The 13,113-nt window shown below is 37.7% G+C and overlaps 1 protein-coding gene across 4 annotated transcripts in view; it reads right to left on the bottom strand.

The window, feature by feature from the left end:
• Positions 1 to 13,113, bottom strand: part of wdfy3 (WD repeat and FYVE domain containing 3) — a 369,321-nt gene that overhangs the window by 118,920 nt on the left and 237,288 nt on the right. For all 4 annotated transcript variants that reach the window (XM_063043525.1, XM_063043526.1, XM_063043527.1 and 1 more), the window contains 7 exons: positions 12,074 to 12,264; positions 9,563 to 9,715; positions 7,426 to 7,499; positions 7,169 to 7,330; positions 3,130 to 3,221; positions 1,430 to 1,550; positions 50 to 267 (listed from right to left, as the gene is read on the bottom strand). In XM_063043525.1, coding sequence (XP_062899595.1) covers positions 50 to 267; positions 1,430 to 1,550; positions 3,130 to 3,221; positions 7,169 to 7,330; positions 7,426 to 7,499; positions 9,563 to 9,715; positions 12,074 to 12,264 — 1,011 coding nt within the window. The remainder of the gene's footprint in view (positions 1 to 49; positions 268 to 1,429; positions 1,551 to 3,129; positions 3,222 to 7,168; positions 7,331 to 7,425; positions 7,500 to 9,562; positions 9,716 to 12,073; positions 12,265 to 13,113) is intronic.

The following is a 13,113-nucleotide window of genomic DNA, read 5'->3' as shown; positions in this document are numbered from 1 at the left end:
CAACATTCCAGATGTACCAGTCACACTTTGCATAAGATTTCACACATACCTAATACAGTGCCAATTTTATTTGTGAGAACAGAGTCCGTCTGGTCGAGCCAGCCTCCTCCAGAAAGCCCTTCTTTAAACTTGGCAAGGATTGATTGGTTGCTCAGCAGTATAACAAGAATTCTCATTGTTGCAGTGACAGTAGTTGGATGCAAGTGCTCTTCCATGAACATCAGAAGCCAGTCAAAACCCAATACCTTCACCAATTCTTCACATGCTCTATGTTTTGATGTTGTATGTGTGTTTAAAAAAAAAACAAGGGAAAAGAAGTAAGCTAAAATCTCTAACTTGAAAATGTACAGAAAATGGGTAAAATGATTTAATTCAAATGGTGTAAGGTCAACTGCACATATTGCATCTAGATATAAATATTAAACAATATAAAGGCTCAGTGAAGAAAAGATATACAGCCACAAATGCATCAGCAGTTACTCTGGATTAAATTGGTAATTATATACTTTTAATTAATTCCTCCGGATATCGTAACAGTCAGCCAACATTAATGACAGATTTAAAGGGGCTAAATTGAGAGTAGAAGTTAGCAACGGCTGAAACTTAAACTCAGATTTTTTTTTAAAGTAACAAATAATATTTTTAAAAATCAAATACTGAGGAAATAAATAGACACAAAAGCACATTAACACAAAATAATTTGCAGATGCTGGGGTCAAAGCAACACTCACAACACGCTGGAGGAACTCAGCAGGTCGGGCAGCATCCGTGGAACCACAGTTGCTGCCCGGCCTGCTGAGCTCCTCCAGAGTGTTGTGAGTGGACAAAAGCACATTAAGCTGACTATATGAACTAGGAGTTGGAATGCTTCAAAATAATCAATAAACATAATTGAAAGAAATACAGAAAAAAGGTTAAATTTCAAGTTCTCACTCAATTTTAAATGTGCAATTTGTCCTTAGCAAGAGTGAAATAGTAACAAGATTATATAATGAGCAGTACACACAAGTTATTCGAATATACAACTAGGACATAATTTGGTTGAAGACAAACGATGACGGAAGAATTTTGCAGTTTTTTAAAAAAATCCTAGTGACACTATACTTCAGAAAATTAAACAAATTTTATCAAGTACTCATTCGATTTTTCAATCTTCTTTATATTTTTGAGACATCATTGCTCTTGCATATCATGAGCTGAAGCAACAATTCCCATTACTTACCCTTTCCACTACGGCTTATTCATTATTTATATGGTATATTGCTGACCATATTCTTCTGTCACCAACATTGCAAACTTCATCTGGTGGCAATGTACAGTATCTGTATTCGTATATTGTTTGTGCCATGTTGTAAATAATCTTAAAGGCACTGGATAAATATCTTAAAAATCGCAGCAAATTAGGTAACACTATTGAAGTAACACTTACTGTAAATTAACATTGTTTTTTTCCTTTGAAGTATACAGTAGCTTTAGCAAGACGTCTAAGAGTCTATTTCTCAGTAGAATGGTATTTGCTGAGACAAGGCCACCAAAATCATCATCAACGCCTATCAAGAACATGAAATACAATTTTTCAAGACTGAGATGTAGAGTGGCATCTTATTTAGCATTCTTTTTATGTACAGGAAGAGGCAAAATACTGACCAACTTTCAGCAACTTCTATAGTTGTAACAATTAAAATGGAATTCTAATTTATTGAACATTAATTTAGGTGCTCATATTCAATTTTAAATGCATAACAATCAAAAGACCGAAGAAGAATGTAAGAAAATTAGCAGGCAGGTAAAAGACAAAGGTAGCTAAGGGAATAAGATACACTCAGTGGCCACATCCTGTAATAAAATGGCCACTGAGTATATATTTGTGGTCTTCTGCTGATATAGGCCACTCACTTCAAGGGTTGATGGATTGTGGATCAGAGATGCTCTTCTGTACACCACTGTTGTAATGTGTGGTTATTTGAGTTACTGTCACCTTCCTGTCAGCTTAAACCACACTGGCCATTCTCCTCTGACCTCACTCTTAACAAGATGCTTTTACCCACAGAATTGCTCCTCACTGGATGTTTTTTGTACCATTCTCTATAAACTCTAGAAACTGTGTGTGAAAATCCTAGGAGATCAGCAGTTTCTGAGATACTCAAACCACCCCATCTGGCAGCAATAATCATATACCATTGTCAAAGTCACTCAGATCACATTTCTTCCCCATTCTGCTATTTGGTTTCAACAACCACTGAACCTCCTGACTATGTCTGCATGCTTTTATGCATTGAGTTGTTGCTACATAATTGGCTGATTAGATATTTGCATTAAGATGTACAACTGTAACCTAATAAAGTGACCACAGAGTAAATTGAAGGATGAAGGACAACAAAAGCAAGATAAAGCAGGAAACATTTACTTCACTGCTAATGACATAATCACCAGGAAGGATCGTGGCTTTTGGAAGAGAATAAGGCATGTTTGCAATAACCATAAAATAACTTTCTCTACGTATTCAAACATGTAATCTCTAACATTGGGGAATAATGGATCAATTTTTTTTCTATTCTTGCAGTCTCATGTTGAGACACACCGAATCTTTCAAGACAAAGAATGTGTTTACTCATCAGCCAGTTTAACAAATATAGGCAAATTATTGGATAAAGTTTTAAGAGATAATTAAGGAAAACCTGCAAGGATATGTAAATTGATAGATTCTTTCAAGAGGCAACAATAATCAATGATGATTATGTAGGAATGTTAGCCCCATTTCAATTTTTCCATTCATTTTGCATAAACCTCAACTTCTTGATTAATCTGAAAATCCATCCACTCAGTTCTGAATATATTGAATGACCATCCTGACAACTCAACTGATGGAGAATGCCACAGATCTGAAGGGTTAAAGGAAAAGTTCAGTCTTACATGCACATATTATTCTTCTGAAATTATATTCCTCAGTTCTAGTTTTCCAAAACTGAGAAATATCTATTCAATTATGAATTTCCCTCAGAAGTGTTAAAATTTAAAATAAAAATTTATTTATAGTACCATACTGAAACACAGTATGGTCAATTGAGATGGTTAGAACATCACAAAAAAAAAGGACACACATTTTTAAGCTAAAGATGCAGTGCTTACCTTCTTCTTTTTCCTCACTGATAGCCTCCATGACAATAAACTTTTCACAGACTGCAAAAGTAGGCAATGTAGAGGAAAGAAACTGTCCAAACCTTGGCACAAAAAAAAACACATTCATAAAATGATATCTGTACAACACATAGAGAACATAAGAGGGGTGGTTCCCAAAGTGTGTGATATCACCCCACTGGGGGCTATGATAAAGTTAAAGGGGGTGGTTGGTAGCAAGGAGGGCAGCTGAAGGATTACAAACTCAATTTAAAAAATAAATTACTTATTATAAGCATTTGATCCTCAGTACCTCATAATTGATTACAGTGATCATGTAATCACCTCATCTCTTCTAACCCATGATTCTCTTAAACTTTGCTTGAAGTGCATCATAGTTATTGAAAAGCAATATGACACTTCTGTATATCATGATAAATTGGACTGAAGAAAGGGTGTTATATTTGGGCCCGCTCATTAATGCTGTTCACTACTACAGTATAGTACAATTCCCATACTCTAATCACGCAGTGTCACAATTCCTATGAATAAGGGTATGCCCAACTGAGATACTGGTACCTACAGGCAGAAAGTCAGGTTTTGGCTAATTTATGATGATGTCATAGCTTTCCACTTTATTGATCGCAGCGCTCGAGGTTGAACTTTAAAACAAAAGGCGAATGACTATGGTCATTAGTTTATAATCAAATTGCAGAAGCAAACGAAATGAAAAAGAGTAAACAGTGTAGTCTGGAGAATCTGAAATATGAATTTATACCAGCACCAACTAACCAACAGCAGCCAATGTGTCTGCTATGTGAAAAAGCTCCCCCCCCCCCCAAATGAGGCAATGAAATCATCCAGGCTCCTTGAACATTTGAAGAGAATACACTTTGATGAAGCAAACAAGAACTTGGCTTATTTTGATTCACGTCATGAAAACTTTCAGAAATGGAAAACATTTCAAGCAAGTTTGTCAGTATTTCACAACAAAGCAAATGATGGTTTGCGTGCTTCATACAACAGTTCATTACTCATTGCTATATCTGGAAAGCCTCATACAATGGAGAAAAACTGATTTTGCCAGTAGAAAGGGAGGTTCTGAGTCCGGTTTTGCATAAGTCACCGGACCAATTAATTGAAGTGATTTTGTTCACCAACATCTCTGTTCAAAGATGAATAGATGAAATGTCTGAGAATGTGGAAGACACATTGTGCAACATACTTGGGACAACAGAATTTGCTGTGCAGTGGATGAGTCAACACTGCTAGGCAATGAATCCTTGTTTCTTGGTCATGTTCGCTTCATACAAGATGAAAGCATGGTTCAAGAGTTGTATTTGCATGCGATTAGAAAAAGATACAAAGGAGGAGTCAATAATTCTTGTTGCTGAGAAATTTTTCAAAAAGGACATTCTGCTCATCAACATTCTTGCTTGTACAACAGATGGGAACTATCAATGACAGGATGCCACTGTGGCGCTATTACCTTCTTGGAAAAAGCTGTACCTAACATATTTACCATTCACTATGTAATTCAGACAAAACCTAGTTGCAAAAAACAAAAGTGACTGGCTGCATAAATCATTACATACTATTATCACAGCATTAAAGAAAATCAAGTCCCATGCTCTTAGTTCTTGACTATTTCGAGAGCTTTGTATTGAGAACGATGACCAGTTTGAACATTTGCTGTTGCACACACAAATCAGATGGCTCTCAAAAAGAAACCGTATGAGATGCTTTTATGTACTTTTTGAAACTAATAAGACTTTGAAAACTTGAATGCATCATTCAGTAATCAACTCAAAAATATTAGGCATGACATGGCTCATTTGTCAAAATTATTATCAACGTTTAATGAAATCAATCTTTAATTAAAAGGAAATTTTGTGAATCTTATCAAAGTCAAATCAGTCATCTCCATATTTCTGTACAAATTAACCCTATTTAAGTGCAACACTGGCCGTTGTGACCTTTTTCAATTTGAGCTTCTCTGAGTTGGAAGGGAAAGAAACAATACCATAAGATGATCTTCAACTATACTGTGTCCTTTTGGGTGAGCTGCATACAGACATGCAGAGAGATTTCAGGATCATCTCTCAATCCAAATTCCAGATTGGGTAATAAATCCATTCCGAAACACTTGTAAAAAGAAATTGCCAGGAAGGATGGTGGCAGAACTTATCTCGCTACAAATTAACTGAGTTGAAACCAAGGTTTAAAAAATCATATCTAGATTTTTGGTCACAAAAAGAAATTTATGAATGCTATCCTGCATTGTGGAAAAGGGTCAAGATGTTCTTTACCCCCTTTCCAACATTGTATTTAGTGGAACGTGGTTTCAGTATAGTCATCCAACTTCTTTCACAGCAATGAAACAGTCTATAAATTACTGAACAAGCAGATCTGGGACTCCTGAGTGACATTCAGCCTGAAGTTGCGAAACTTGTCACTGCCCCATGCCCACCCATCTAATTGAAAGCTGAAGAAGCAATGAAGTAGTGAATAGTTGGACTACTAATGTACACTCTAAAATTACTGATGAAAATAGTATTTACTGTAATTAAAGAAATAATTTTATTTGTAGCTTTAAATAGATTTGAATAATTTTTGCAATTATACATTGTGGCTTTGAATTTACAGTTCTTATTTTCCTTTGCTGTGCATCATAAATCAAAATTCTTTATAGATTTGATTATGTAATGGCTGGAAAGAGAGAGGGGTTCTGGAAGCCAAGGGATGCTGTAACCCAAAGTTTGGGGACACTGCATTAGAGGTGTTTTTAACCATTTAGTGTAAGTAGGCTCTTCTCAATAAGACTACAAATATTTCCTTCACTCTCAGGCCAGCTATTAAAAAATATATTCTTGCGATTTGCCATGAGCTATCCGGAACTTCCAGATTTGTTACCATGTAAAAGCTAGGGCTGTCAAAAGAATAAAACAATGAATGGGTATTAACCACAACAGCAGAATATTAATTGTAATTTACCATTCTTCAAATTATTTCATATTTTTTCTGTATTTTCAATGTTGATTGCATTTTGGAGATGAGGTAAGACATTAAGCAGTGTCTGACCAAATTTGGTAATACTGGTGGCTTAATAAAACTGAAGTCAATGGGCATCAACAGGAATGCACACTCCAGTGGTGGGAATTGTGTGTTCTACAAACAAAGATCACTGTAGTTGTCTGAGGTCAACTATCCTAGCCCCAGGACTTCACAAAAGAAGTTTATCAGGGTATCTAAGGAACATCTATTTTCTACTGCTTCACCATTGATCTTTCTGTTGGCATAAAGGCAGAACTGGATGTTCACATAATATTCATATCCATAGGGACTCTTCAGCAAATATATATTAAAAAAAACTCATGTTTGCATGCAGCAAGACTTCAACAACATTTGGGCATTAAAGTGCCAGATGATAACAGGATAGTCTGCCATCTATCCTTGACAATTAATAGCATCACCACTGTTAGGTCCCCGACCATCAATACCCTAAAAGTCACCACTGAACGGAATTTCAACTTGCCCATCCAAAAAATGCCATGACTACAAGAAACTATGTACTCTGCAGCAAGGGATTTGCCTCCTGACATTTCAGGGCTTTCTGGCAAAGGATATGCAATATTTGGATAATTCACTACAGGCCCTTCCAGGTTATAAACATCTAACATATGGGCACCCCATACATACAAATGGGCACTTGCGAGGCTGGCAGGATGGATGGGAATGGATTTGCTGGCTGCTGTGGGAATCTTCTGCAAGGTGGGAAAGTGGCATTTCTGTGTGCATTCTGTTCCACAATAATCAGCTGGATGTAGATGAACAGAGCTGGGAACACTGAGCAAATTCACTGTCTCACTCACTCAGTGGGACAGTGAGGGTGGCAGGCAGCCACTGTTCCTATGCCTGCTTGCTCCCTTGCCATTTCTGTTCTTTCCTGTCTTAAGAACAGTTCAAGTTATGAACAATTCCAGGAATGGAACGCTGCTACAAACTGATACTGCCTATATAATTAAGTAATAATTCTTAAATATGACTCTACCTGAGCAGATCATTGCTGTTTGGAAATCCTTGCAGCAGGAGGCTGAGTACATTACTGATAGCTGCAATGGTCGACTGTGATAGGAAGTTATCTTTCAGAGTAAGCAGCAGCTTTGGTATCAACTGGAATTCCCTCATTAACCTGGCGTTTCGTGAAGCCTCACTGTAAACAATATTAAAACAATCTTTTTATTTGTAATATTTTTATGGTATATGAAAATTTAATGAGCAATTTTTTTGGAAATAGTTTAGTAATACCTTGATTCTGTCAGAAGTTCAATAAAGTGCTCGAACAATGAGAGATGAAGTTCATACGGTGCATTGAGCCATACCTGTCAATGCAGGATGTTTAACGAAATTACCAAAATTTATATCATAAATACATTTTTTATCATTATTAAGTAATAAATCTATATGACAGGTTGATCATTTGGAACTTGGTGCTATACTATTAGCATTACTGCAGTAAAGATTATAGTCTCAACTACACCATGGGTATGATCTCATCCCAAATCTTCAGAACAAGTTCATTTGAATTCATCAAATAATTCCGACACAATTTGCTTGAATGTACTGGAATTCCAGAGTTGTAATATGCCAAAATTTATTCTGAACCATTACAGAATATCTCATTGTCCCAACAGATCTCTCAGGGAGCAAGAGCAATTTGGGGCTCAATTAAAAGGTATTATATAAATACATTTATTTCTGCAGGTGTAACTACTCTCAAATAAAAGGAAATTTTAAAGGCAGTCTGGCACTCCAACATGAATTGATGGGAGCTACAAGAAGCATTTGCTCCATTGGAATTCTGAATCTGGGCCACTTCATGCAGGATACAATGCCTTGTGAAAGTATTCAGCGCCCAACCCTTTGTTCAAATAAATAAGTATTACAACCAGGGATTTTGATCAACTTAACTGAGAACTTCATTTGTGAATTGAGTGCTCTTTTTTCACAGCAGGGTCCAAAATACAGGGAAAATTGCAAAGCATGAAAAACTAAAAATTCAAAACCTGAAATCTTAGCAGTTCAAAAGTATTCATCCTCTTGCAGTTATTATAGCCTGTAGTCCTTTTTGACAAGTTTCTTTTAGCTTTGCACAATGTGATGCAGCAAGATTTTTCCACTGCTCAAGCTGTGCCAGGTTAGTTGGGGAGAGCAGTGGCCAACAATCTTCAGGTCTTTCCAAAGATGTTTGATCAGGTTAAGGTCAAGACTTTGGGTTACTCAAGGCCATCAATTTTTTCAATTGAAGCCACTTCAAGGTTGCTCTGGCAGTGTGCTTTGGGTTGTTGTCCTGTTGAAAGACAAACTTCACCCCAGTTTAAGCTTTCTGGCAGAGGCTAGCAGGTTCTTTTATGCAGTGTCTCTCTGTTTTTAGCAGCTTTCAGCTTCCCATCAATCCTGACCAGATTCCCAGTGTCTACTGCTGAAAAGCATCCCCATAGCATGATGCTACTCCACCATACTTTACAGTAGGGACAGTGTTACCTGGCTGATACACAGTATTAGATTTACACCACACATACCACTTAATGTTCAGGCCAAAAAGTTCCACTTTAGTCTCCCTAAAAGTTCCACAAGGGCTTCTTCCATATCTTTACAGTATCTTCTAAGTGACACTTTGCAAAGTCTTTATGGGCAAGTGTATGCTGTTTTTTAAGCCAGGGCTTCTTCCTTGCCACCCTTTCATGAATATCCTTTTTGTGTAAAGCCTTAGTGATTATAGAGACATGAACTTCATGTCCAGTTTGTAACCACCGACTTCCACAGGTCACTCAGACTGATGGTTGGAGTCACAGTAGCCTCTCTTACACGTGCCATTCTTCTCTAATGACTAACCTTAGAGGGACGGCCTGACCTAGGTAGTGTGGATGAGGTATGTCACTGCCTTTGAGATGGACTTCTACCCTTTTCCAGATTTGTGCTTCTCTATTATCATTATAAACAATTTCATACAGACTAATAAAGAGAGCGTGGGAATTCATTGAAAGTAGGTCATCGTTCAATTTTCGACATCAACAAATTGGGTGGGTTGGTAAGATAATATACTGCACCTGAAGAAAGCTAGCATAGTAATTAGAAAGGAGATGAATACTTTTTCAGCCTCACAAATTTGGTTTTTAATTTTTAGTAAATTGTAGACAGGTTTGGGATTTTTTCTTTTGATATGACATGATACACAATATTTTGTAGATTAGCTTGGAAAATCCTACTTCAATATATTTTAAATTTAGAAAATGAGACTCTAAAATATGAAAATAGTTGTGGGGCTGAATACTTTTTCAGGGCACTATATACTTCTCAAAGCAATGGAGGATTTTGGTCAGATAGAAATCTAATTTGTACATTTTCTAAGTAATTGTTGCTATATATGGTAACTAAACCTTACATCAAAGTCGCAAAGCAAGTCCTGAAATCCATTAGAATTAGGAATAATACTGGTCTCATGCCCACTGTCGACTGTTCCCACCAATGAAAATGTGAGATGAAGTATATGGCTATTCAAAAGACTCCGCTTCTTCTTCAGCAACATGGCCAAGAGCTAAAATAGGAAAATAAACACTCTTAACTGAAAAGATCATCAATTCTATTGAAGATAGTTATGGGCAGACTTGAAATGACACCAAAGGGCAAAGATAGCTAACCATTCACTCCATCAAGGATCATCACTCACTTACATTTCAAATGTACCTCTTACCTGCCACTGCTCCCTGCTGCACAATTATTCCACTGATTTATTAGCGCTTGTACGAAGCTCTTTACAATATCCAGCTTATATACATTTATAAATTAAATTTATTTGCTCTATTTATTTACCGGGCTCATGATTTGCATAGAAGCCTAACAATTTGCACAACCCGAAGTTCCAGCCTGCTTGGACATTCATTCTTCAGTGCTCATTACTTCCACATTGAGGATCAGATTTGCTATTTTCCTCTGTGCACCTCCAGTATGTGCAAATCCCTTTACTTATTCTACGCTATTAATTCTGCTAACTATCCCTATTTTGGCTGCTCCAGATTACACTAGTAAATGTTAACAGTTCCATAAGAATGAGGAGAGTACCAAACCTACTGACTGAGATCATAAGAAAATGGAGCAAGAGTAGGTCACCTGTCCCCCTCAAGATTTCTCCAGGTTTCACTTCTCCACTGCCCCCAGTTCCCTGAAACTCTTACCAATTGTTATAGATGCACCACAGAAAGCAGCTCAACTAGCTGCATCACTGTTTGGTATGGTGATTGCTCTGCCCAAAACAGCAAGGAACTGCAAAAATATTGTGATTACAGTAAAGTCCATCGCACAGACCAGCATCTTGCTAGCAGTCAACATAATCAAGGATGCCTCCGACCAGTCATTTTTTCTCTCCTTCCTCTCCTTTTGGGCATGTTACGAGAATACACATAAAATTAAGATGTTTGCTGGCCTGGGCTAGCATCAGTGGCATCAGCAGTTGGTCTGCCACCTGCCCTCAGGGGAAGGAGAGATAAGGAACAATGGAGCAGCGTCTGGAGATGTGTAATGAAGGGATGTGGGAGGAAGAGCTGTCTGGAGCGGCTCCCCCCTTTGAGCCCTGAACTGTTTGAAGTGATGGACAGGCGATACCCCAGCAGGGGGATAAAAAGGGACAGGTTCGCTAAGACAGACACACACGCCACCCGAGGTAACGAGACCCTGGAAGCGGTGCGCTTCTCACGAGTGGGTGAGAAGTCCCAGACAACGACAAGGGTGGAAAGGTACGATCAGCGGGAACCCGGTGTGTGTCCGCCCTTGCCTGGGTGCCGGGTTCACTGCAGAGGATCGACCGCATCTGGAGGAGGGGTCACAGTCGGTGACCTCAGGTGACATCACCAAGGACCTGCCCAAAAGCTGTTTGTGAGCCATCTCGCTGGTCTGTGAGCCATCTTGCTGGTCTGTGAGTGAAGCCGTTCTGAATGATGAGTTGTTCCTATTCTATCTCTCTCTTCCCCCACGTTGTCCACCGCCATGGCAACGATTACTGCGAACTGAACTACTAAACTGGACTGAACTTTGAGTCATTTTGAAATTGGTCATTTACCCCTAGACAACGATAGAGCTTGATTGATGCTGTTATCTTAATTCTGTGCACATGTGTGTTTATCATCACTGAACTGTTGCATTTATTATCCTTTCGATTACTGTGTTGCTTGTTTCTTTAATAAAACTTTCTTAGTTCTAGTACTCCAGACTCCAACTGAGTGATCCATTTCTGCTGGTTTGGCAACCCAGTTACGGGGTACGTAACAGGCAGAAGATACAAAAGCAGGTACCACCAGACCAAAGAACACCTACCAACACTGTTATCTAATTTGAATGGATTTCTCACATGCTTGAGATGAATTTTTGATGTCCAAATCTACTGTGACTCTTGCCCTTTATTTATTGCCTGCACTGCACTTTCTCTGAAGCTCCTGCACTATATTCTGCATTCTGTATGAAACAAACTAAACAGATGACACATAAACAAAAAGGGCTTCATTGTTCCTCAGTACGTATGACAATAATAAAGAAATATCTCTGGTGAAGATTATGCTCATTGGTATGAGAGCATGTTAACATGTGCTTCCATGTTCCTGTAGAGTTACAGCATGTTAACATGTGCTTCCATGTTCCTGTATAAAGACACTGAACAGAGGTTGCTTATGTGTACGTTAGATATTCATACACACAAAAGTATTGAACTGCAAGCTGTATAAAATTCTAACTATATATTATATTTCATATTTTATTTGTAAATGTTATTTCTAAAGTGTTATATTTCATTCCATGCACCTTTCTCCACTGGTACTTTATGAAGGCAAAACAAAATACAAATTTCCTCAATTTAGTTAACACATTTAGGCTACTCTATTTCGGCTTTCCATCATGAAGTTCTTACCTGATATCCCTTAATCCGCTCCATCTCTTTGCTGGCCAATGCATTACTTTTCACTACACAAACAAGAGCTTTCACAGCAGCATAGAGACCTTCAACATCTGACGCCATTGCAACCAATCCCAAAATAGCAGCTGCTCCACCAATATATTGCAAAGTAGTGGCAACGGGCTTCGGAACATATGTTCTTACACCTGGCAATATTAAAAAAAAAATCAGTAGTTCAAAAATACTGGATGAAAATTTAAAAATTTAAGTACAATGAACATTGCATATGCTTTGATCTGGGAAAAAAATTGTATTGGAAATATTTAGCAAATCACACAGTAGTCATGGAAAACGAAAGTGAATCAATGATTCAGGTCAGGAACTCATCATCAGAGAGGAAAAAAACTACTTTCAAGTAGTTTTAAATGCAATTAATTATAAAAATGCAATGAGCCACAGAGCTGGACAAAAGCCAAGCTGCATGAATATGACAAAGTATTTTAATTTATATACACTGTTTTCTTATCGGATCGTGAACATGGACACTGACATCATTAATGCCTTCCAGGAGAAAGTCTTCCCAATTTTGACAGATCGAATGGCACATCTCATTATGGAAGTCCATTTTTAATTCCTGTGCTATATTAAAACAAGTAGCTCCCATTCTCTTCTAATGTCAGTGCAAACAGGAGTTTTGCAACTGAAGCTTAAGGATTCACCTTAAGCTGCAAGTATTTTTCACCCCCTACACAATTACACATTTTAGCAGATGCTAACAAAGTCAACAAGTCACTCCTCATGATAGCGATCTTCCTTGAACTTCCACTGTCCCACAATATTACTGTCAAAATATTTTCAGGGTTTTGACATTTATAAAAGAATAGATCAGATTATATTAGATTATTGTCACATACACCAGGGTGCAATAAAATTTCTTGTTCGCTTAAAGCTCACAGAATAAATAGCACACACAGTGAAAAAGCATCCAGTGCTTCCTGGCATACATGACAAATAAACTCATCTTGGGCTTCCAGCCGGGTAGAAGTGTCGATTAT

This window comes from Mobula hypostoma, chromosome 3 (assembly GCF_963921235.1).
Source record: "Mobula hypostoma chromosome 3, sMobHyp1.1, whole genome shotgun sequence".
Classification (NCBI taxonomy): Eukaryota; Metazoa; Chordata; class Chondrichthyes; order Myliobatiformes; family Myliobatidae; genus Mobula; species Mobula hypostoma.
Note: the sequence above shows the minus strand (reverse complement) of the source record. Positions and strands in the feature narration are given on the sequence as shown.